At 35.4% G+C, this 21,783-nt stretch overlaps 3 protein-coding genes across 6 annotated transcripts; 1 reads left to right on the top strand and 2 right to left on the bottom strand.

Annotated features, from left to right (window-relative positions):
• Positions 1–224: 224 nt before the first annotated feature.
• LOC110803879 (ubiquitin-like protein ATG12) lies at positions 225–5,175 on the bottom strand. Of its 3 annotated transcripts, none has more exons than XM_056828651.1 (7): positions 5,022–5,175; positions 4,844–4,902; positions 2,463–2,522; positions 2,252–2,320; positions 2,109–2,171; positions 733–828; positions 225–651 (listed from the first exon to the last, which is right to left on the bottom strand). In XM_056828651.1, exons 1-6 carry the CDS (start codon positions 5,053–5,055, stop codon positions 769–771), a joined length of 345 nt encoding a protein of 114 aa, XP_056684629.1. In that variant the 5' UTR covers positions 5,056–5,175; the 3' UTR covers positions 225–651; positions 733–768. The 3 variants fall into 3 exon arrangements, with proteins under 3 accessions (XP_056684629.1, XP_056684626.1, XP_021865116.1); XM_056828648.1 differs by having other exon boundaries at positions 225–631; positions 5,022–5,174; XM_022009424.2 differs by lacking the exon at positions 2,463–2,522 and having other exon boundaries at positions 225–631; positions 5,022–5,170.
• Positions 5,176–9,614: 4,439 nt separating this feature from the next.
• Positions 9,615–17,567, top strand: LOC110803866 (serine/threonine-protein kinase GRIK1). 2 transcript variants are annotated; one of them, XM_056828625.1, is made up of 13 exons: positions 9,655–9,922; positions 10,125–10,452; positions 10,614–10,706; positions 10,798–10,872; positions 10,957–11,001; positions 12,441–12,515; positions 13,079–13,166; positions 13,289–13,413; positions 14,359–14,454; positions 16,204–16,270; positions 16,369–16,484; positions 16,638–16,716; positions 17,098–17,567. In XM_056828625.1, the coding sequence occupies exons 2-13, from the start codon at positions 10,129–10,131 to the stop codon at positions 17,259–17,261; spliced, it is 1,347 nt and encodes a 448-aa protein (XP_056684603.1). In that variant the 5' UTR covers positions 9,655–9,922; positions 10,125–10,128; the 3' UTR covers positions 17,262–17,567. The 2 variants fall into 2 exon arrangements, with proteins under 2 accessions (XP_021865102.2, XP_056684603.1); XM_022009410.2 differs by lacking the exon at positions 10,614–10,706 and having other exon boundaries at positions 9,615–9,922.
• A 691-nt stretch (positions 17,568–18,258) lies between these two features.
• Positions 18,259–21,544, bottom strand: LOC110803873 (uncharacterized). Its single transcript, XM_022009416.2, has 9 exons — positions 21,283–21,544; positions 21,047–21,130; positions 20,900–20,958; positions 20,306–20,401; positions 20,119–20,196; positions 19,970–20,032; positions 19,501–19,674; positions 19,315–19,410; positions 18,259–18,504 (listed from the first exon to the last, which is right to left on the bottom strand). The coding sequence occupies exons 1-9, from the start codon at positions 21,458–21,460 to the stop codon at positions 18,427–18,429; spliced, it is 906 nt and encodes a 301-aa protein (XP_021865108.1). The 5' UTR covers positions 21,461–21,544; the 3' UTR covers positions 18,259–18,426.
• Positions 21,545–21,783: the final 239 nt, after the last annotated feature.

Below are 21,783 nucleotides of genomic sequence, written 5' to 3'. Positions count from 1 at the left end.
TGTATTCATTGGAATTAGTTGGGACACTAGATGGGACACAGATTTGGGACAGAAAAATGAACCAAAATTTCAAGTTTTATCAAGCCTCCAAAATGCATGTTTCAATTCTCATAAACACGATAAATTATGTGCTTGACAAACCATCATGATAAAATATTGATTGAAACAAATGTTTAGTGAAAAAGGAGAAGCAAAACTGCAAAGTACAACGAAACAAACCCAAGTACCCAAATGTTGATTATATAAAAATAAAAATAGCCCAGCCTGAATTGGGCCCAAATGGGCCTTATACTGGCCTGAAAAGTCGGGATTAATTATGAAATGATCTATAATATTTTTAACAGAAAAACAACCAGACTCAAGAAAAAAGAGGGAAGACGAGCAGGATGCATAACCGGAAGAAAATTCTTCTGCTTTCCACAAACATTAACAGAAATGATGTCAACTTTACAAGTGAAATAAATACTAAAATCATGTAAATTTTGCTATTGTAATGACACATTAAGAGGGGAGAGAGAGTCAGCATACAGCATACTCCACAATCTATCAGCCAACCAACAACTGAAGCAGTGTCCGGTGTCCCTATACATGGCCTCAGAGATCGAACATATAGCACGTCGAATGTACATTTCTGATCAATTCAACAAATCACTGTAAATACAGGAAGTATGCTTCAAACTTGTTATCAAACATGGTTCTTCATAGGAATTTACATAACATTCAAAAGCTTACCGGTAAAATGAAATAGCTGTATCAACAATTCAACAGTCAGCCCCAAGCCATGGAACAAGCATAATTGACAACCAGCTTACCATCAATTCCAAAGTTCTACAACAAGAAATCAACAGTTAGCTTATTGAAAGTCGTTTCAGCACAGCAAAAGGCTCTGTATTATTTTATTTTCTTTTATTCTTTTTTTGGTGGGGAGTGAGTCGGGTTCAGGTAGTTGCAGCTAGTCTGGAACGAGAAAGACACCGTGATATACAGAAGAAACACCGTGTTTCAGTCATCAAACTAAGCATTATATTTGGCAGATCTAACCCCATTGAATTGTGACAATGCCTAACCTTATTCAGCTAGAACTTTTACAGTGTCCCGAAACTTCTAAACTATTTCTAAAATCAGCAAGCAATTCTTTTACACAAGCTGCAATGTAAAACTAAGAACACCTGATTCTCACACTGGTGCAAAAGGTTTTACAAGTACGTGGAAGAAGTAGAACTACTCTAGGAGCTTATTTTAGAGGTCTCTACACTGCGAAGGAGCTTCACATTTGAAATGAACCCTCTATGCAATCAAGCAAGAGGTGGAATCAACTAGCTATAAACGGCTCTTAGATTCCTAAAAAATTATAAGCATAAAAAAATCATGCAACAAAAACTCCAAAGTTGTTTGCTTTAACCTAGATCCACTCTACACAAGGTCTGCAAGAGCACTAAGTTAAGCCTCATAATTCAGGTTACTGGTTCTCAAGCCACCTGATAGGCTGCTATCCACAACTGAAGGTAAGGACACAGCGAAGGAATTCAATGGTAAGGCCTACCAATTTGGAGGTAAATCAAGTTCTTTGCCATGCACCAATTGACTAGTGAAGTTAACCCCACTAGTTACTGCCATGGCCCATCTTTCAAGGGAACCGATTCTACAAATCCGGATATAAGTGGACGACCAAATTCTGACATACTAGGTTATGAGATCAAACTAACACTCTTCAATACAAATCTTATTGACACAGTAGAATTCATCAAAATCATCAATATGGCTATATTTTGGGAATTCTAAAGAATATAAACGCTAGTGAAGGTTGTTGATCTTGAACACAACATGTAGCTATCTAGAATCCTAGATGGACCTAAGTTCACATAATTTCATATAAAGTAGTTTGTTAAAACAATACTCCCCCTTTGATACTATTAAGAACCATCTAAAATTGAAAACAAACCCAAACATGGAGGGGGACACATGACAGTACTAGTGACATATATTGCAAATCAAATTTGTTAGATCTTCTGTGTGCAAGAGGACTTATAGCAATAGTATTCCAACAATATCTAGTCCTACCAAGATCTCAAACTCATTTGCTTCCATCAAGAAAAAAGAATACTTACATTGTAGAGATCTATCACCGACTCATCTGGATTAGGAGAAAAGGCACTGTTGATGTACACAAACTGCGCAAAAATACACAAAACTAAAAATATAACGATCTATCTTAGGAAGAGGAAAACAAACAACATAAAAAGCCACCTACCAAGGTTTCTTTATGAAGTTGGCGACGTAGAAAATCAATAACACTAGCAAACCTGTCAGTGCCAGAGACCTGAAAGACGTACACATAAACAGTATTCAGGATAATGAAAGCATAACAGAGAACTATAACGAGAAGAGTCAACAAATCAGGCAAACTGTTGCTCATTCATCAATTAAAAAAACAGATAAACCACACACAAAAGAATACATACAAGTATAACAGATGATTTCTTAGAAATAAAGGTGCCAAGAACAAACCCATCCTTAATTTTCTGCTGACATGACAATACTTTCTCATTAGCGCTTTGAACGTGGATAATAAAAAATTCATATAACTATACAAGTCTTACGGAAACCTCATATGCAGATGGCATCTTATATGAAGAAAAAACAAGAAATTTTAATAAGCAGTATGGGACAGGCTGTAAAAATCTATGCTGAGAAGATAAAAAAGAAAAAAGCCATTAACCCACGATTAAATAAAAAATAATACTAGTACTAAGTTAAAGCATAAAAGTCAAATAGAGAAAGAGAAGTCGTTAAAAGCTGCTATCATAGCCTTCATACGGAGTATGTCACAATATATAAATATATATGGTAAGTGCTAAAACGCATCCTCAGTTTCTGTAGTGTAAAATAATAACACCGTGAATGAAAGCATGGAAATTTAAAATCTTTAAACCTTTCATGTTCGGTTACAGAGAATGTAAATCTGCACAATAAGTTTTGCCTGTCAGTTTTCCACAGTTTGCATTCAAATAGGTAGAGAGCCTATGTAAACTGGTCAGTGTTCATTCTGCAGCATAATTAAAAATAAACTAAAAACAAAAGCACTTACAATTCAGTCATCACCTGAAACTGATGACTAATATCTTAACCATCTTCTAGACCAATTACGAAGTATAATTTTTTTTATAAAATAAAGGGTTTGAGGTAGTCCCAGGCTCCCAGCGCCCTTCCCGGACTAAAAAATGTTATGTGCAGTGCCTTGCCCAATCTAATCAATACGATGGTGTTACTAGCATTGACTAACTTAAAAGCGATGGTAGCAGCAAAGGTCCCAATATGACAGCCCAATACATAAGATGTGCTATCAATACTCTACACAAACTACAAAAGGTATTACCGCAGTCATAAAACACTGACCCCTATAGAAACTTCAACACCTTTTTCCAATGATCACAACAACCTCAATAGATCATGCTTGGGTTTGTTTATATATAGAGAATATTAGGGAGAGGGGAATCATGCTGAATATTATTGAGAGCTTATTGTTAGTTTGTTTTGCATTTTGGGAGAGAACAAGTCTCTCAAATGCTTGTAACTTCCATATATTATTGCTGCTTTCCTGATTTTATAATCAATCAAACTTCATCTTCTTCCCTTTTCTTTTCTCAATCTATCTCTTAAATTTGTCCCAGCTATGTTAGTTCATAGCACAACTTCAACACCTTTTCCAATGACCACAACCTTAACAGAGTGCCATATTTGATAAATGAATGATACTCAATGACAGCATAAGTAAATGGCCTCTTTCATCCTTCAGTCTAATTGATCCAACTTAAGTACCCCTAGTAAATTAGCAATGCCATTTTTCTCAATGATTGTCTTTGATGCAAGTGCTACTGACAATAAATTGAAAAGATCCTCAACAGTTCCTAAAGTGCACTCAGTCAATATTGTTTGTGTGGTAATTCCTCGTGTTCTCTCTTCTCATCAAACTTTATTGTGTCGTTATGCCCAGGACTACACAGTAGCACACTAGCACATTGTTACAGGCAGAAATATGCGGCATCAAAGTAGAAAAATAATCTAGCTGTCTACCTCAGCTCAACCACTCCACTACACTGATAACCTAAAAGCAAATATGACCACGAAATCAAATGAAAAAAGCAATTCACCATTTGTTAATTCTCGAGAGAAATGAATAACAAAGTGACGTCAGGATAATTGTATCATAAACAACATATAAACAAAATAATATGCCTTGTTCTTCGACTAAACATACTACATTGCACTTCTCCTTTTTACAGTGTCAGTCATCCCATAAGTTCCTCTAAGCAAACATCCATAATTTCATGATCAAATAGCTCTGAAACCACGGTTCACAGAACTAATTCCTAATATAAGCCAATATACCTATAACTTATTTTACTATGCCTTTTCTCTCATATAGTATCACAGTTGTATTCTTGTCAAGCCCCTCCAAACAGCTCAATTTCCAAGATGATCGCTTCACCTTGATCACAACGGAGTCAGTAACCCTAATTTCAAAGAACCATAAAAGTAAAACGCTTGCGATGCACCGATGCCGCCCCTAGTTCGGGATGATGTATAAGAATGCCAGTGTATACCACTCTCCGTGAATTCTTGATCAGTCTAGTACCAAAAATTTGTCATTCAATATATGAATTTTTCTTAATTCGCTATCTTCCCATTAAAATTATTCCAAGAATAAAGAAATTGGTGTCCCTCTTCTTCAATTAGCAGTACATTTCTAGGTCTTCCAATAAAGGAAAAAACAATTCAACGAGAAACAATAAAATTGGAATTTAACAACAACAATAAACCCGAAAAGAAAAACAAACAAGACCTTGAATTTTTGTTGCTTGAGTATGGGAGCATCACCAGTTGCCCTCAAGTGAATCACGACTGCAATACACCAAAAAATAGCACGAAAAAAGAGAGAAATTAAAGAGAGATCAAATATTAAGGGGAAATATAATCAACAGTAAAGTTTGGATTTAGCAGTGGTAATTGAGGATTTGAACCTTTTCGAACAGCGCTGGGGGATTCGGAAGCCATGGGGAAAGCTTCAATCAAGAATACGTCGAAAGGTGGAGCAGTGAATTTGCCGGAAATTCTCGAAGAAAGTCCGACTCTTTGAACATTTTCTGTTGAACTGAACCGAATATAATTGAACCGAACCGAACCGAACTGAACCGAATATAATTGAACCTAATTGAACCGAACCGAAATGAATTGAAATTAATTAAATTTTTTGAGGGGAAACTGAGATTAATTGAATATTCATGAACTAAACTGAAATTAATTGAATGTTCCTGAACTAAACTGAATTATATGCTCCGAATTTAATTTAATTTAAGTGAACTGAACTGAAAAATAAACTCTGAAATTAACGTGAGATTATGTGTTTTTGGTATTGTCATATTTTGGGTTGGTACTAAGAGCAAGATTAGCGTTAGTATAAGCTAAGACTTCCACATCAGCTTTTTATTACGAGTAATTTTTATTTATTTTCAATTTCTCAGATTCTTGTTGAGACCTTTTCAGACTTACTTAATTTTTTCACTTCACCCCTCGTACTCATTCAAGACTCCTCAAACTTAAGAAAATAATAATAAAAAAAAAGAAAAAAATAATAAAATTGAATTTACTGTTTAAACGTCTTAAGTAGAGTCTTGAAATTCCAAGACTCGTGCTCAGACTTTTTTCATACTCTTCTACTTAAATGGAGGTCTTAGGTTAATACTCAAAAAGGTCATTGCTTAGACTATTGCTCAGACTAACGCTAATCTTGCTCTAAGAATGGTTGTTTTTTGGGCCACTTGTGTCCAATACAAGCCACTTGATGTTTAACATTCCTCAAAGTTCTCGTTGGCAATTCCTTGAAATTCTCTTTGGCTTGTGTAATATGCGTGTTTTTTGTTGGATTTTTGTAATAGAGAATCGAGATCGCTCATTCACATACTCTGCATCGTGTAAGACTGTTTGACTCAATGTTACAACCATCCAATCTCTAAAAGAACATTGTGTGAAATTAGAGCTTTAAACCTTGTTCCAATCATATTATGGGAATGACGTTACCTTGAAATTCAGAGTAAGGTTTAGATTCGATAATTTGTATATAGGATTTGAGATAAGTTTCATTCAAGTCGATAAACTCCAATAAGTTTTACTCTTATTCATTTGGATTTACTCGATCTGATTAAAATAAGAAACTTTCATGTCAGACCGCCTGGTGGCTAACTAAGAACATCGTTCCATAGTCGTGCTAACATCAACATTTGTATTTTTAATTTTTAATTATAATACTGCGTAAAAAATAGTACATGGACTAAATCGATATAGAACATTACTAAAAACAATAAGCAACCAAAATTTAACTAATTCAAGAACAAAATATTATAGTATAAAACAAATAGTTGCACTTACGAGGCAAACCGTAAAGTTCTTATAAATAGTTGCACTTATGAGTCGAATAGTTAAGTTATTGAATAAATTAATTACCATATAATACAAGTAGTTGGACACTTGCACTTGTGCGTGATGCGGTGAATAGTTAAGTTCTTGTATAAATTATTTAAAGTATAATACAAATAGTTGCACTTATAATCATAATATTTAAGATATTGTATATCAGTATAATACAGATAGTTGCACTAATTAACCGAATAGTCCACAAACGCTCGCTTGAAAAAAGAAAAAAAGATGACGTCAGTACCACGGATGTGGCCTTATAGTCACAAGACTATCTTTTTAGACACTTGTGTAGAATAAACTTGAGATAACAAACTTATTAGACTTGATTGAAACCAACTTGAACTACGTATTAACCTTATTGGAATTGATGTGGTACGTCTTGCTTACACCTGGTGCACATTAATACTAATGTACATCACAAATGCGGTCTTGCTTACACCTGGTGCACAGTAATACTAATGTACATCATAAGTTTTCACGTGCCAACTTTAGAGATTTCCCAAATTTTCAAAAAATCTAATGTGATATACAGAGGAGAAAGAAAACTAAGAATATATATATATATATATATATATATATATATATATATATATATATATATATATATATATATATATATATATATATATACTTCCCCAAAATTGCTACAATTGATTCACTATCCCTGGGCCACCGTGCTTCATACCCATCAACTTGACCCGAATATCCTTACTTACGTGAATTAAAAAAAATAACAAAAATCTAAACTTGAACAAATCTTTTATGTGTTTGGATTTGTTTGTAGTACATCATAGGTGAAATATGAATTTAGATGAGACTTTTAAGTGTGTTTGTTTGTATTCTTTTTTGTTATGGCAGGTACTTTTTCCCATTATACTTCGTATATGTTATTTTTACTTGTAAGGTATTTTTTAAAAAAGTTGATTTTTCATTTCACATGTGGTCAGGTGTTTGCTAAAAAAGAAAAAGTAGGCGGGTATTGACGCGGATATGTGGCGGAGACGGGACGAGGATGAATACCCAGGCGGGTGGTAAGGCGTGAATGGGGATGAAAATTTCAGGTGGGGATAGGGATGGAGGGATCTACCTCCGCCCCCGTCCCATTGACATCCATGTCCCTTATCACTTGGAAAGACAACCTTCAAAAATTGAGAAATAAGGCTTAATGGACTCCGCATGTGTGAGTACGTCCATTAAAAACTACCCAGGTCTATTCAATTGTTTTAATGTACAATAATTTATTACATATATACCAACCTTAACCCAAGAATTTGTTTCAGTTTGATTCCCATCCTATGAAAAGAATGCACCCTAAATTGAATATTTTATAAGTGGGGATTTGACAAGTAAATCTCCTGGCAAAAGACTTGTAGGATGAAAGAAGCTTATTGTAAAGAATTTCAGATGAGTTTTGTTGTGTGTAATTCAGGAGGAATGAACTCCCTTATTTTCATGTGTAGACTCTTTATTTGCTGGTATTTTATTTATGTTATCATAGCTTTGCATAAGTATAGATTAAAAATGTAGTTGAGATTACTAACCCTCCTATAGACAAAGTACCTTTTTTTCTTTGTTTTTTTTTTTTTTTTTTTTTTATCTAGTAACCATATGCAATAAATAAAAATAAAAATTTACAAACGATATTGAGTTAAAAAAGAAAACGACATTATTAACTAAGACATACCATATTTGATCATGCTTCATATATGATATCCATTTACCACCAATTTTTTTGTTATATTATTTTTTTGTAAATTATTTTTCAAGACATATTACAATTATGTTCAAATGAAATGTACCGAACTATACTAAATGTAACTGAAATTAAGTTTAAAAGAACAAGACATTACTTTTGGATCATTGACCCTCATAGCCCATCCACACTAAACTAAGAGTAATAACAATAGACTAAACTTCAATTAAGTTTGATGCAATGCCACATCATCGTCTTATAAATCTTAAACCTATACAAATATTTATTTGTGGGAGCAATTATCATTCATCGCATCTAAAACAAAGCAAAAGAAAATCAATATGTTTTACATACATAACAAAACAAACCACTTACTCTTTAGTGAACATTGATTTTGAACTTTTTACAGCAATAGTGAGGTTTGTCTACAAACCTATTGATAAAAACCTCTTACTTCATTCGTTCCACAAATATCACACTATCTTATTTTTTTATACTATTCACACTAGGGGTGGGCGGGACCGGGTACCCGGTCAAAATCTAAGAAACCGGTACCGGAACCGATCAGAATCTGGTCCCGAATTTTGGAACCGGTCCCGGTACCAATCAAACCAGGTCAAATTTTGTTGGAACCAGTACCGGAACAAGTGGAACCGGTTCCGATTTTGGGTATTCGATTAGCCTTCACTTTAAATTAATGCTTGCTTAATTAATAATTAAGTTAAAGATGAATTTCATACTTCAGTTTTTTTTCTTCTAATAAACTATCAGCTTGACAATTTTTAAGTTGTTTTTTTCTAGAATTTTTAACTCCAAAATAACAATTAATGATTATATTTTGAACTATTTGTCTCTCGTTGGTACCGGGTACCTGGTCCCAGAACCGGACCCACTGGGTACCCGGTACCGGAACTGGTACCAACTGGGTACCCGGTACCGAAACTGGCACCAACGGGTACCCAATGGGTAACAGGTCCTAGAAATCTAGATTTGGAACCGGAACCGGTTATGACCGATTCCAAAAATTTGGAACCGGAATCAGTCCCAACGCTATTGGCTCTGGCTTCGACTCCGGACCCGCCGGGTCCTTTGCGGTTCCGGGTTCGGGACCGGTTACCCAACATTTCTGCTCACCCCTAATTCACACTTGATCATCTTTTGCGATTTATACGTAAGAAAAATTGTAGTCAAGTGAGATCTTGTTAATTTGTATTGACATATATTCTAAATATCGACTTTTTATAATTTTTAATTATATATAATTCGAGATATTAAGAGTAAAAATATGTATTGAAATACATTAAGTCAACCAGGTACGTACAATATTTAAATAATAGACGAAATATTATTATTGACCTATGGCGTTACATTTAATTTCATTCGATCAAAATCAAAATAAAAATAAAAGTAAAAACAAAAACAACGTGACATTATTATTACTCGATCATTTTAATTTTTAACCAACAAGGACTCAAGGAGGACTCTTCGATTTGACGAAACGTTGTCACGTACGGAGTATATGTCAAAAAGTATAACGTTGAGTCGTTGAGCACTCCAGCCTTTCTTCTTTCTCTCTCATCTGATCTTCGGAAAACCCTAATTTCACGACACAGAATCATAATCAAGGAGATATTTTCCCTAAATTCATTGATTGCTCGAGATTCTTTCCATAATTCAATATTTTTCAAGCTACAAAACCAAGATTTTTATGGTGTTTTTCCCATTGAATTGCAACTTATGACACTTCTATAGCAGGTAATTTTATTCCTCTCTCCTACTTTTTTCAGCTTCATCAGATGAAATTTTGTTATTGTTATCAAATTGAGCGAATTTCTTGTCGTTATACTGAAAATTGAATGAAATTAACGAGGATTGAGTTTATAAGTTTATTTGATCATGTTTTTTTTTGATAAGTCAATCAGATGAGATCATACAATGCTTGTATTTGTACTTTCAGACTGATGGAAATGGGCTGCTGTGGTTGCTTTGGGTTCTCGAGAAGGCATAAAGCAATTGCAAGGCCGAAGTTTCGAATTGATGCCTTTACGAGTGTTCTTTCTCAGACGCCTTTGTTAGATGATGGAGACGATGATGCTGATGCTGATGAGGATGTGGATGATGGTTTGTATAATGGGGAAGATACTAGTATGACACAAGGGTATGATGAAAGTGAGGTGACTGGTGGGGCACAAAGAGCAGAAGAGATTATTAATTTCAAGATTAGAAATGGGTTGATTTGCAGGCAATTTGAGGTCAAGGAAACTCGCAAACTCGTGCGTTCGGAGGTGAGCACAATGAGAGCAATGAAGAATTTGGGATTGCTTATAAATTGTTGTTGTATGGAGTTTATATTCGTTGCAACTTCTGTGCTTGATGCAATACTATTTTGGGTTTTGCTTTTTTGATGTTCATTTTGATTTGAAATAAAGTTTTGTACTTGGTGAAGGTAAAATTGCAAGCATCCGTAATTAAAAGATGTCATGCAATCTTGAAAATGCTGGATCCATGTTGGTGTGGTTTTATGATGTGTTCGCTAAAAGCAAGTCAATTTCTTTTCTTTTAGATGGTTGCCTTGTTTATGTTGTTTTATGGTATTGAACAAGATATTAATCCCATTCTGGCTTTACCAGGATGAAAATGGGACTAAGATGATCAATGAGTATCTTCGCGAGTTTAAAATTGGGTCTGGGAGTTACGCCAAAGTGGTAAGAATTTTGCTAACTCACTCTTATGTTATTGATGATAATTTGATTTGATATCTCTCTGATGTATAACTTATAATCTGACAGGTTCTTTACAGAAGCAGCATTGATGGAAAACATTATGCTATGAAGGTTGTTTTTCCTTTTCCCTATTCTGTCTTTCCTAGCATGATTATATTTCAGTATACATCATGATCATACTTTCTCGTCTTTCATTAGTAATGTGTTGTTGTTCAAATTGGGATCATGGAAAGAACTGTGTTGATATTTTTCTTTTACCTGGTGAGAAAATCTAGAGCTTATTTTTTCATAGCCGGAAGTTACACGTAAATAAGGAATCAATTGAAGGATAAGAAAGGGCTTAAACATTTGATTTTTAAAAAAAATGTTGTTTTGTTGGTTTCAAATCGGTTGTGCTTTTTTTTATAATCCTTCTGGCCTTCTGGGTCACATTGTCTTCACTCTGCGAGTTAGTAGCTTTTTTTATGTTTGTTTTGGTGCTATGGAAAGGTAGAAGAAATAACAAGGGGTGGAGTCTCATGAATCCAATTCGTTTGGCCTTTTATCGAGGAACTGCTGATAGTGTAGTTCATACGTAGTATATTCATTTGATACTTCAGTGTTGCCTTGTTCTATCTTGACATAACCGAGTACCTTAGACATTTTCTTCTTTATTGAATTTAGTAATCACTGGTAATCAAATGTCCACATGCATGCCTTGCCAGTAATTTTTATGGTGTGTTGGTTCTCCATGATGCTGTTCGAGTCTTCTTGAGTAGGATGCAAGCTTTAGCCTCCTTGTCATTCTAATTTCCTCTAAAGAGATAAATATTCGTTACACTATCTGGTGAATAGGATATTTTCTATTGGATACCTGGAGATACTTTAACATGGCTAACCCTTTCCCTGTTGGTATTATAGAGAAATAGCTTTACACTAGGACTAAGACTAGGACAAATGCAATGTAAGCTCGAAAGGATAAGAACAATTTTAGGGAAATTGCCTGATTTGGAAGTTAAACTTACTGTAATCTACAACCTTTGTATTTTTCTGATGGGTGTACTAAGACAGAAACTCATATTTTGGCAAACACTTGTCTTAAATGCCCCCAACAAGATTACACTAGCTTTTGGGTGATGAAATTTCAGTAAGATTCTTGTATTTTTTTGCTGCTTAGTCCTTTATTGGGATAGGACTCGGACGTATGTAGGCCAAAATTTGTCTGTGTAGGATCTTGTATGATTCATTTCATAATTGGGGACTTATGATACACAGTTAGCATAGTTTGCTTCCTACAGCAATAGACCAGCTCATTTTATTCGGGTTTCTCTTCAATGGTTTTTTTTTCCCTTTTTTGCATGTCAAAATAAATGAAATATTTCTTCTTTTGTCAAGCTTACTCGTTTTCACACTAATTTTTGGTATTATCACTCCAGGACTCTATGTTATATGTGTTTACATTACTTTACCCCCTTCCTCTTAAGCATGCTACGTGAGAACGTGCCAACTCTAAACACTTCACTGAAATTAGGATGGAGGGAGTAATATGTATTTGGTATTCTGTTATGTAGGCATTTCACAAGTCTCATTTGTTGAAGCAACGAGTTGCACCTTCTGAGACTGCTATGACAGATGTTTTTCGGGAGGTAATCTCTACTTCCGAGCTTGTATATTCTACTAAAATTATTGCTTCACATCTTATAAGACAAATCTGAATTTTTTAACACCTTATCTGTTTTTTTAGCTAACTATCCGCTGCTTTATTAATTTTATGTAAGTTTTTAATTTACCCCTCAGGTTAGATTTTTTTTTCATCTAGTGCGGTTTGTGGATGGAGAAATTAATTATAAAGGTTCTTGATTTTATAAGATTCACTTTTGTGCCAGATTAACCATTATATGTTGAGAGTTCTGATACAGGACTGTTCTGCCAAACCTTTTCATTAAGCTGGACCGTAGAAAATCCTGTTTGCCATAATGGTGGGGGTGGAAATTGCGTTACGGAGTAGATTTTTGTTTTAAGAACCAGAGTTTGTCAAGGCTGGTTTTGGGAAGCAATTGCGAATTGCCAAATTTTATCTGGACTGCATTCTATGATGATTTTATAGTTATCAGAAACAACCTTTTTCTAAATTGACTAGGGTTTATTGTCTACATTATTATCTCCCTTAATTTATTTGAATCTCTGAGTACTCTATTATTGCTTGTAGGTGCTGATTATGAAAATTGTAAGCCATCCCAACATAGTCAATCTTATCGAGGTGATTAATGATCCAGACACAGATCACCTCTACATGGGTATTTTTCCACCATTTTCTTTCGTATCACACTTCTGAAATTTTGTTTGTCGGAGGCTAAATGGATCTGGCTTTTATTTTTTTGGCCTTTTAGTCAATGAAATTGTAATTTTCTTTGTTCAGTTCTTGAGTACGTGGAGGGCAAATGGGATTGTGAGGGTGCTGGACCACCTGGTGGCTTAGGGGAAGCTATCACGAGACAATATTTACGAGATATTGTTTCTGGGTTAATGTATCTTCATTCACATGTAAGATCACTTTAGTTCCATTTTAAATTTTGTTGCCCCCAAGGTCCATATTGTCTTATTTGTAATTCGCTTTTCAAAAAAATTATTTTCTGCTCGGTGCTATTTTTTTTTCCTATTCGTATGGTGTTGGGAATCCAGAAGAGTATATGGGGATTCTGACACTTTGTTTACTGCATTTCCTACATCAAAAGCATCTTAAATGTTGTCCCAATGCCTCTAAAAGAGGCTCCTGATCATTTTAGGGTAAAGGAGGGTTGGATGTAGGTAGCTTCTTTATAAGATGAAAGATAGGTGGCTTCCCATTGATGTGTGATACCCTTAAAAAATTGATCTGTGATTCAGAACAAGAACTGAATTACTGCCTCACTGCCCTACCTTTTTTCTCAGCGCAAAAAACTGTCTCCTACTTTACATTAAGAAAGAAGTGCAGAGAGTTTACTGATTTATTTGTAATTTAGCATTAAGATGTGAAGTTTACTGCAGTTAATCTCTTTAGAAGTTAGAATCTTATGTAGTTCTCCTGGTGTTTTTCATTTGCAGTTAATCTAACTCTATGATAGATTGATAGGTTGTAATAGATGATCAAGCTTAATGTAGTTCTATTACATTCATAACTTTTTCCACGAAGGTTTTGAATAAGGAGATAAGAGGAATGGCAGGGGATTCTTCATACACACTATTAAATCTGTTATTCCAAACTTAGGGCTTTTTCTTTGGGTTGTGGTGTTGTTCTGTTTAGGTTTCTTTTGGTTATAACTATTTACTTTTGACTTGTTCATTAATGCATATTATTGCTGAAAGGAGAAGAAACAATGAGTTTATTCTAGGAGTTATTTTTTTTCTTCTAAATTTGGCACTTGATCCATCTGAGTTGTAACTTCATTTTCTCACGTGGCTATTGGCATATATTGAATCTTAACAATTTTCTTTTCTTTTGAGAAACAGAATATAGTGCATATGGACATAAAGCCTCAAAATCTTTTGGTTTCGCGTAATGGCACTGTAAAGATTGCAGATTTCAGTGTCAGCCAAGTTTTTGAGGTAACGGAATAGTATCTCATTATGTTAATATCAATTTATTTTTATTCTTGATAACTTTGTGCATTTGATCTTTTCCATTCATTATTTGGTTGAGGATACAATGATTTTATTTGATTCTGTTCCAAATGCAAATATATCATAACATTTCTAGAGACAACATGTTAGTACCTACATGCAGAGGTCAGAAGATATGGGAAGTGGAACTATTGTCAATCTTTTCGTTGACAGTTGTATCTGCGAAGATAATTCTCATAACTTCTATAGTTCTAACTTCTATGAATCTTATTTTTGTTTTTAAGTGACCATATACTGATATTACACGTTCTTTGTGCGTCTTTCTGATTATCTATCAAGACTATTGTCAATTTGACATCTTTTTTCTTTTCTTATAATTGTGTGTATGTGTGTTGGGGGGAAGGGAGAGAATGTTCACATTTTACCCCCCGTACCATAAATGGCCATGAAGGGCCACTATTTTATTCTCATGATTATGAGTGTGGCTGTGTCATAACCTCCTAACTCACCTAGCTCTAAGTGGGAGTCTCATTGGAAGCATTAGGGTAATGGTGTGGTATGTTATGTTCCAAAAGTTTGGCTAGGAAATTACCACTTCATCCGCTCCATATTGATTGATACATTTAGACTTTACACACTCCCTTTGATCACCCGTGAGACTTATACCCTTATACGTCTTATACTTGCAAAATATCAAACTTTTTATAAATTTTACTTGCAAGCAATTGAAGATATAGGAACAACATAGTCATGTGAGAATGCGACATGTTGTGGACGTTTTCGCTTTTGCTGGATAATTGTGTATTGGATCTAAATACCCTTCAATTTTAGCCCCTGGCTTTAGAAGACCGAGGGACTCAAAGTTCCCCTTAAAAAGGTCTTGAAAGTATGCAAGAATGTGACGTACAACTATATGGGTTTGTCTTTCGTATTGATGGCCTCTTTTAACCCCTGGAATCTCTGTGTTATTACATGTGAATTAAGACTTATGCTGTTGAGATCCCCTGTTTTTTTATTTGTTCAGAGCCACAGTGCATAAAATGAGCTGCATTTTTTTTTCAGCACTCATTCCCTACTTTGTTTGAGAATGATGGTGGGAGAAATAAGGGTAATAGGCTCCTTTTGTTTGTACTTCATATCCTCCCCTATGTGGGTATTTGGCAATGAGCATGAAGAAACCAAAATTGAAACTAACTCATGGTAGAAAATGTTTTTGTCTAAGTTGCCTTTATAAAAAATTAAAAGAAGTGATGAGAATTGACAGGAAAAAAAATTGTAGAATAATGCTTTAAATGCGTAGGAAGATAATTGGGTTTTAGGATATTCATTTCGAAACATATCAAGAAGGAAGCACGGAAGCAATATGAATGGAGGGAATATTTAGGAACTTAGCTGCCCAGAAGTTTAAGTAAATGGATTAAATCATAAATCGAGAAATTGAGGCCCGAGATTAATTTGGGCAACCCTTTTACACACTATCGTATAAACTTGTTTGCTCTGGTGCTTGCATGCACAGGCCTTGCATTTGCTTATTGTATAGTAACTATCAAGAATGGGGCTGGATAAATGTGAACTGTGACCATATAATCTTGATATGTGCTGAATGCGGGAAGCTCAAGATAGATTCACATTCTATCATACTGCTTTTCTTTTTTCTTTTTGTGTTAGAGTTTGTGTTTGAAGTAAATGATATATCTGTTGTCTTCCACTTTATTTGAATTATAATTTCTGCAGGGTGATAACGATGTGCTACGCCGCTCTCCTGGGACACCTGTTATAACTGCACCTGAGTGTTGCTTAGGTTAGTATCATGCTGCTAACGACTCTCCATTATAGGGTTTCAGTATTTGAAACTGTTGAAATATATGCCTTCAACTTGGGGTTTTCTGTGCCAATCAGGTCTTACTTATCATGGCAAAGCTGCTGATACATGGGCAGTTGGTATCACCTTGTACTGTATGATAACGGGCAAGTTTCCCTTTATTGGAGAGACACTACAAGATACATATGACAAGGTGCGGTGGTTGCGCATCCCTTGCAGCTCCATGTGTTAAAATGCTTATTCAATGTTCAGGCTTTATTTTTATCTATGCTCCATGTGTCAAAATGATTATTCAATTTTCAAACTTTATTTCTTATCTATTCTGACTATTGTTTTGATGCACCAGATTGTTAATGACCCCATTGATCTCCCAGATAATCTTGATTCGCAGCTCAGGAATTTAGTTGAGGGACTCCTCTGCAAAGGTGAGTGAAATGTTACAAGTCTTTTCATTACTTGAGTTACCATTGCACTAATATACATTTCTTCGATTTTTTTATGGTGGTGGTGGCGGGGCTTAGAATGGTGCCCCTTTCTTATTTGCATCTGCAAAATCTTGTAGCTCGATTAAAATTTACCTCAATACTTGACCCTTAAGAATTCTGAACACTTCGTATTAGTGGTTCTAAATAGCCTTATTGATGCTTGCATGTTCAGGCTGAGGGGATTTCCAATACTTCTTGTTTTCGGTGCTTGACAGCAATGAAATCAATTGTTTGTTTTGGGCAATTGACATTGGTTGATGATGTATTGTTCACATTCTCAGCTACAAACTATTCTCACCGTAAATCATCCTTTATTGACAGATCCCGATCAACGGTTGACATTAGATATGGTTGCTGAGCACCCGTGGGTTATTGGGGAAGAGGGGCCACTTCCCGAGTTTTTGTGCTGGTGCAAGCAAAATAGCTCGGGTAGGGATTTGCATGATGTGGATAAAGAGGTACTTGCACGAGGCTTGGAGGAATAACAGAAAAGAAGAGGTTAATGTTTTGACTAACCCATTATTGGATTTTGCGGATAGTCAGTTTTGTGTTTCTTATACACTTCTTGCCCTTGTCCGTTTTCATCAATGGTGTTTATGTATGTTGTACAGTATCAAATTCTAGGAACTGTATTAGTGATACTAACATTGAGCAGAAGAGAGAAAGGAGGAATTAGAAGGGTTTTTTCGGGGGGGCCTTTTTATGCCAAGAGAAGTGTTTTTTTTTAATATATTGATGAGACCACAAAGTTATTCATGCAATTTAAAGGTTTATTTTTGCCTCCCTGTAAAGTAAGTACTCTGTACCTTGATGGCATTTCTACTCTTTTTCTTTTGCTATATCTCTTGAAAAGAAAAACAATGTAGTATTAATAATATGTTTGTGTTGATGCGGTCATACCCATCTTTGCCGTCTGTAATTCTGTTCTGAAAATACAATTAGGGTTATAGAGAGTTGCAAGAAACTATGGTGTATAGATGTTTTTGAGCTTAGTAATCAAGTAAAGTTATTGTTTGCTCCTTTTAGGTTCCGGTATTTTCTTTTTGTTGCTATTTTTTTACGGAACACATTTTTGCTAGGGCTGACAATTGTAATATACGGTTGTGTAACTTGTGTTCGTATTGATCTGAAAGGCACCAACATAGAGTTGGCTCAAGTAGTAAGCAACTTGATGCTGCTTAAGGGAAGTTTCGGGTTCAAGCTTCGCCGTATGCAAAAACTCTTGTTAGGAGACTTACCCACTATAAGCGAGGTGTGCGACACTGGTCTGATCCAGATGTAGTCGGAGCTTAAGCTCCGGTGAACCGGTTGTGCTATGCGTAAAAAAAAAATTGATCTGAAAGGCTGGAATAACCGCTATGCTTTATATTTTCCAGTTGGAATTCTTTTACTTGCCGGTTTTCAGGGTCGTGTGTGTGGATTATTTTTTGCACCTGCAGGAAAGGTACATGTAATGTTGTCCGGAGTATGTGATATACAGTATGTTCAGTTGCAGTTCCAATGAAAGAATAAAACCAGCTACGGAGTAAAAATCTGTCAATATTTTTTACAAACAAACTAATTAACAGAACATGAAATTGTTCTTTATCCTCCCCTTTTGAAACTCTGACTGATTCTTGAAATGTCATGAATTGGCTCTCATCATCATCATTATTGGCCTTTCCCCTTCTCCATCAACTCTGTAAATTTCTGCTTCCAGTCTGAAACCTTCTCCTCTCCGTTGACAACCTGTCAATGCCAATGGTGGCGGAGCCGGAAAACTTTTTATTCAAAGGTGCCAGACATGTACAAGTATAACAATTAAGTATAACAATCAAGTAGAAGAAAATTAAACTAGTTATGTTCCATAGGCCGATTATACCATTGTACAACACTTAATTGGCTATGCTCTAATGTTTTCCCCGTCTCTGTTCCCACATATACTCCCTGTCCTAAAAGATTGCCCCATTTGACTTTCACGATCTCCATGACACGACTTAAAACGTAAATATCTCTAATTCTACCCACGTAAAAATTATAATTTTTGTTTGAAAATATATATTGAAACAATTCTAACAAGGCACGACATGACAATATTATTTCTTATCTCAATTCTATAAGTAAGCTCTTAAGGTTGATTTTTTTTTAGTGTCCCCTATAAAATACCTAAATTACCCCCATTAATTAATGTTAATCTAGGGAATATTAATTGTTCCTATATTTCAGAATATAAAATTACAATATATGTAGAATAAAATATCACTGCAAGTAACGCGTACAGAAACATGAGTAGGCTAATGAGAGAATTCGTGGGTAAAATTTTCAAAGTTTGACAAAAAAAGTTGCAATGGAGCAATCGTTTAGGGACAGAGGGAGATGTAATCAAAGAAATAACTTTCGTACAACTGGTACGAGTAGTATTTTCAGAAGTGGCCACAACTCCTGTCACTCTACCAGCCGCCTTAACTCTCAGAGATCGTTTCAGATGGTCTGAAACGACACTCTTAAAATATGCAGGAGTTCGTTGATTAAGTTCATTTTGAAGTTTATTTGACTGACCTCAACTACGAATCCAGTCTCTGGCACTAAGCTAAGGGCCTCAACACATATGAATGCGGCATCTTCCTTGCTGAGACTTCCCTTTGCCGCACAATCCTGTTAATAACTCAAACCATTTGAGTGACTGGTAGTGATATTTTTCCAGGCATTAAAAAAAGGTGTATGCAACCAAGTCTGTAAGTATACCTCTTGAAAGCTAAACCCTTGTGATCCACCGGGTGTATTTTCCAGAGATCCAGCACTGATAATAGTATAGGGAATTCCTGAAGCCATTAACGTTGATTCATCTTCTTCAGCCAACTTTTTTGCATTGCTCGTTATAAGAGCTTGAATGCCATCAGCACCTTTATACACAGATAACTGCAATCTTATCAAACAAACATGACACAAAAACAGCTTTCCCTCCACGATACTCATACATCATGGAATCCCAAGAGTGTGTTCTATTTACCCGATTTCCACCTATTTTTTCTGAACTTATCAAAACTTATTTTAGTTGTAAATCCCTTATTTTTCCCGAACTTATATGAACTTATTTTTCCTAAAATAAGGTGAACAGAACAGAGCCTTGAGTAAAGTTTTGTTCGAGTTCCAAGCGCCCTGGTAATACGAGTCTGACACGATTTACAAGGCTAAAAAGGTCGGGAATATGTACCTGAGATAAGAGAACAACATGTTGAACTCCTTGCAGGTTCCCAACTTTGGACAGGAAACCCTCCTGCAGTAGACTCAACAGATTAAACAGGGATGCTTCAGGAAAAAAACAGCCATGAATAGAGATAGGTTTAAGGGTAAATTACATACAGTTGGGCATACAACTGCTCGAACACCCTTCAAGGCCTTCTTCAAGAAGGCCATGTTATTTGCATCTCCGGCTAATGACTTTCGGCCAAACCACCAGAAAATTAACATATTAAAAGAAGAGAAACTAGGAAAAAATGAAGGGGAATGGGATACAGAAAGTGGTCAGAAAGATTTAGATATAGTATACCTCGACATAGGTTCCAAAGGCTTCTAGAGCAGCACGTCTATTTTTAACCAGTGCTTTTACTCGGGTTCGTTTTACAATCAAGGACAGAATCACCATCTAGATAAGCTAGAAATCAAGAGGCTCAGTATTCATTCATGATTCATGCCAACCTAAGCAAAAACAAAGACGTACATACAATCTGCAATTAAGCATTTAGACCCCGTTTGGTTTGGTGTAAAACGTTTTCAGGCTTTATTTGGTTTGGTGTAAAATGATTTTCCATGGAAAACACAATTCCAAACTAGTTTTCTTTTGTTTGAGTCCTTACAAGAAAATAGAAGAAGATGGTGAAGATCGTGGGGAAGGTAAGGAGGAAACTTTTCCACATCAGAGGGAGTTATGGAAAGTTGTTTTTCCATCTCTTGCCAAACCAAACAACATAAAATGATTGAAAATGGAAAATACTTTTCTTGAAAAAAGTTTTACCTCCTACCCAACGGAGCCTTAAGCGAAAACTGAAAACAACAATTCATGGCAAGATAATGCTGAATTGTTAATAGTCACAGATTAGCACTGAATATTCTGAAGTGGAAGATAGCATTTGATATATCATACCTGGGCGATTTCGCTATCTCCATCAGTGACTAGAACAGCATCTCTGGTTTCTTCTACATCTATTTTTAGATTAATGTTTTAAAGAACAATTCAGACCAAATTATCCCTCAGAAAACAACTAATTGATTATGTAATGATAGGTTATACCAGGAACATCCTCTTCTTCAGGTAATGATCCATCCTTTGGGAGTAGATCAGGTGCTCCATACCATTTTCTTAATTTAGGCCCACCTGCATAATCATGATATACAGAACGAAACCCCTATGTAAATTAAAGTAATCACCAATCTGTTGCACAAAATAAAGATTTAGTTGTTACTAGTTCAAATTACACAATCAAATGCGACTACTGAATTCGGACCTTAATCACAGTATAAGTATACCTTCAATATAATCGAGAATTTGATCCACAAAGCTGGGTTTCTTGCTAGCATTGCAAACCAAAAGAGGAGTACGATGAGTAAGATTTTGATGGTATAAAGTTTTAGTTGGATTTCGTGGGGAAAATGAAGGAGTTGAACAAGTGTAGAGAGAGAAAGTTGAGGGGATAACACGAGCCATGTACGTGTGTTTGTGGATAAAAAACTTTGATCTCTCCTCCGAATGATATCTATTTGTTGGGAGCCCTTTCTTTTCCCACCAATTTTTATGCTTGACCCTTGTTAGGAGAATCTCTCTTTTATATCTTTCTTTCTTTTTTTTTCAAAAAAGTTACTGAGTATTGCTTTTGATTAGACCCGATCAAACGACGGGTCGTGGCCGGGCCAAAATTCGGGTCAAATGTGTGCCCAACCCCGTTATTTTCGGGCCTAAAATGCCGTGCTTTCGGGCTATTTTCGGGGCGACCAAATTTATGATTAAAAAATGTATTTTTGTGATTCCAA

The sequence above is a fragment of the Spinacia oleracea genome, chromosome 1 (assembly GCF_020520425.1).
Source record: "Spinacia oleracea cultivar Varoflay chromosome 1, BTI_SOV_V1, whole genome shotgun sequence".
In the NCBI taxonomy this organism is placed as follows: domain Eukaryota; kingdom Viridiplantae; phylum Streptophyta; class Magnoliopsida; order Caryophyllales; family Amaranthaceae; genus Spinacia; species Spinacia oleracea.
The sequence above is the reverse complement of the archived record's forward strand: the minus strand, read 5'-3'. Positions and strand labels throughout refer to the sequence as shown.

Coding starts and splice junctions, on each gene's coding strand:
- LOC110803879 (XM_056828651.1), bottom strand. CDS start 5,055: ATGGCTTCCGAATCCCCCAGCGCTGTTCGAAAAG. Junction 2,523..4,843: donor TCAAGCAACAAAAATTCAAG/GTCTTGTTTGTT, acceptor TCATGTCAGCAG/AAAATTAAGGATGGGTTTGT. Junction 2,321..2,462: donor AGAAATCATCTGTTATACTT/GTATGTATTCTT, acceptor TACGTCTTTCAG/GTCTCTGGCACTGACAGGTT.
- LOC110803866 (XM_056828625.1), top strand. CDS start 10,129: ATGGAAATGGGCTGCTGTGGTTGCTTTGGGTTCTCGAGAAGGCATAAA. Junction 13,167..13,288: donor CACAGATCACCTCTACATGG/GTATTTTTCCAC, acceptor TTCTTTGTTCAG/TTCTTGAGTACGTGGAGGGC. Junction 14,455..16,203: donor GTGTCAGCCAAGTTTTTGAG/GTAACGGAATAG, acceptor TAATTTCTGCAG/GGTGATAACGATGTGCTACG.
- LOC110803873 (XM_022009416.2), bottom strand. CDS start 21,460: ATGGCTCGTGTTATCCCCTCAACTTTCTCTCTCTACACTTGTTCAACT. Junction 19,675..19,969: donor ATGTTGTTCTCTTATCTCAG/GTACATATTCCC, acceptor ATAAGATTGCAG/TTATCTGTGTATAAAGGTGC. Junction 19,411..19,500: donor AAGGGTTTAGCTTTCAAGAG/GTATACTTACAG, acceptor AGTTATTAACAG/GATTGTGCGGCAAAGGGAAG.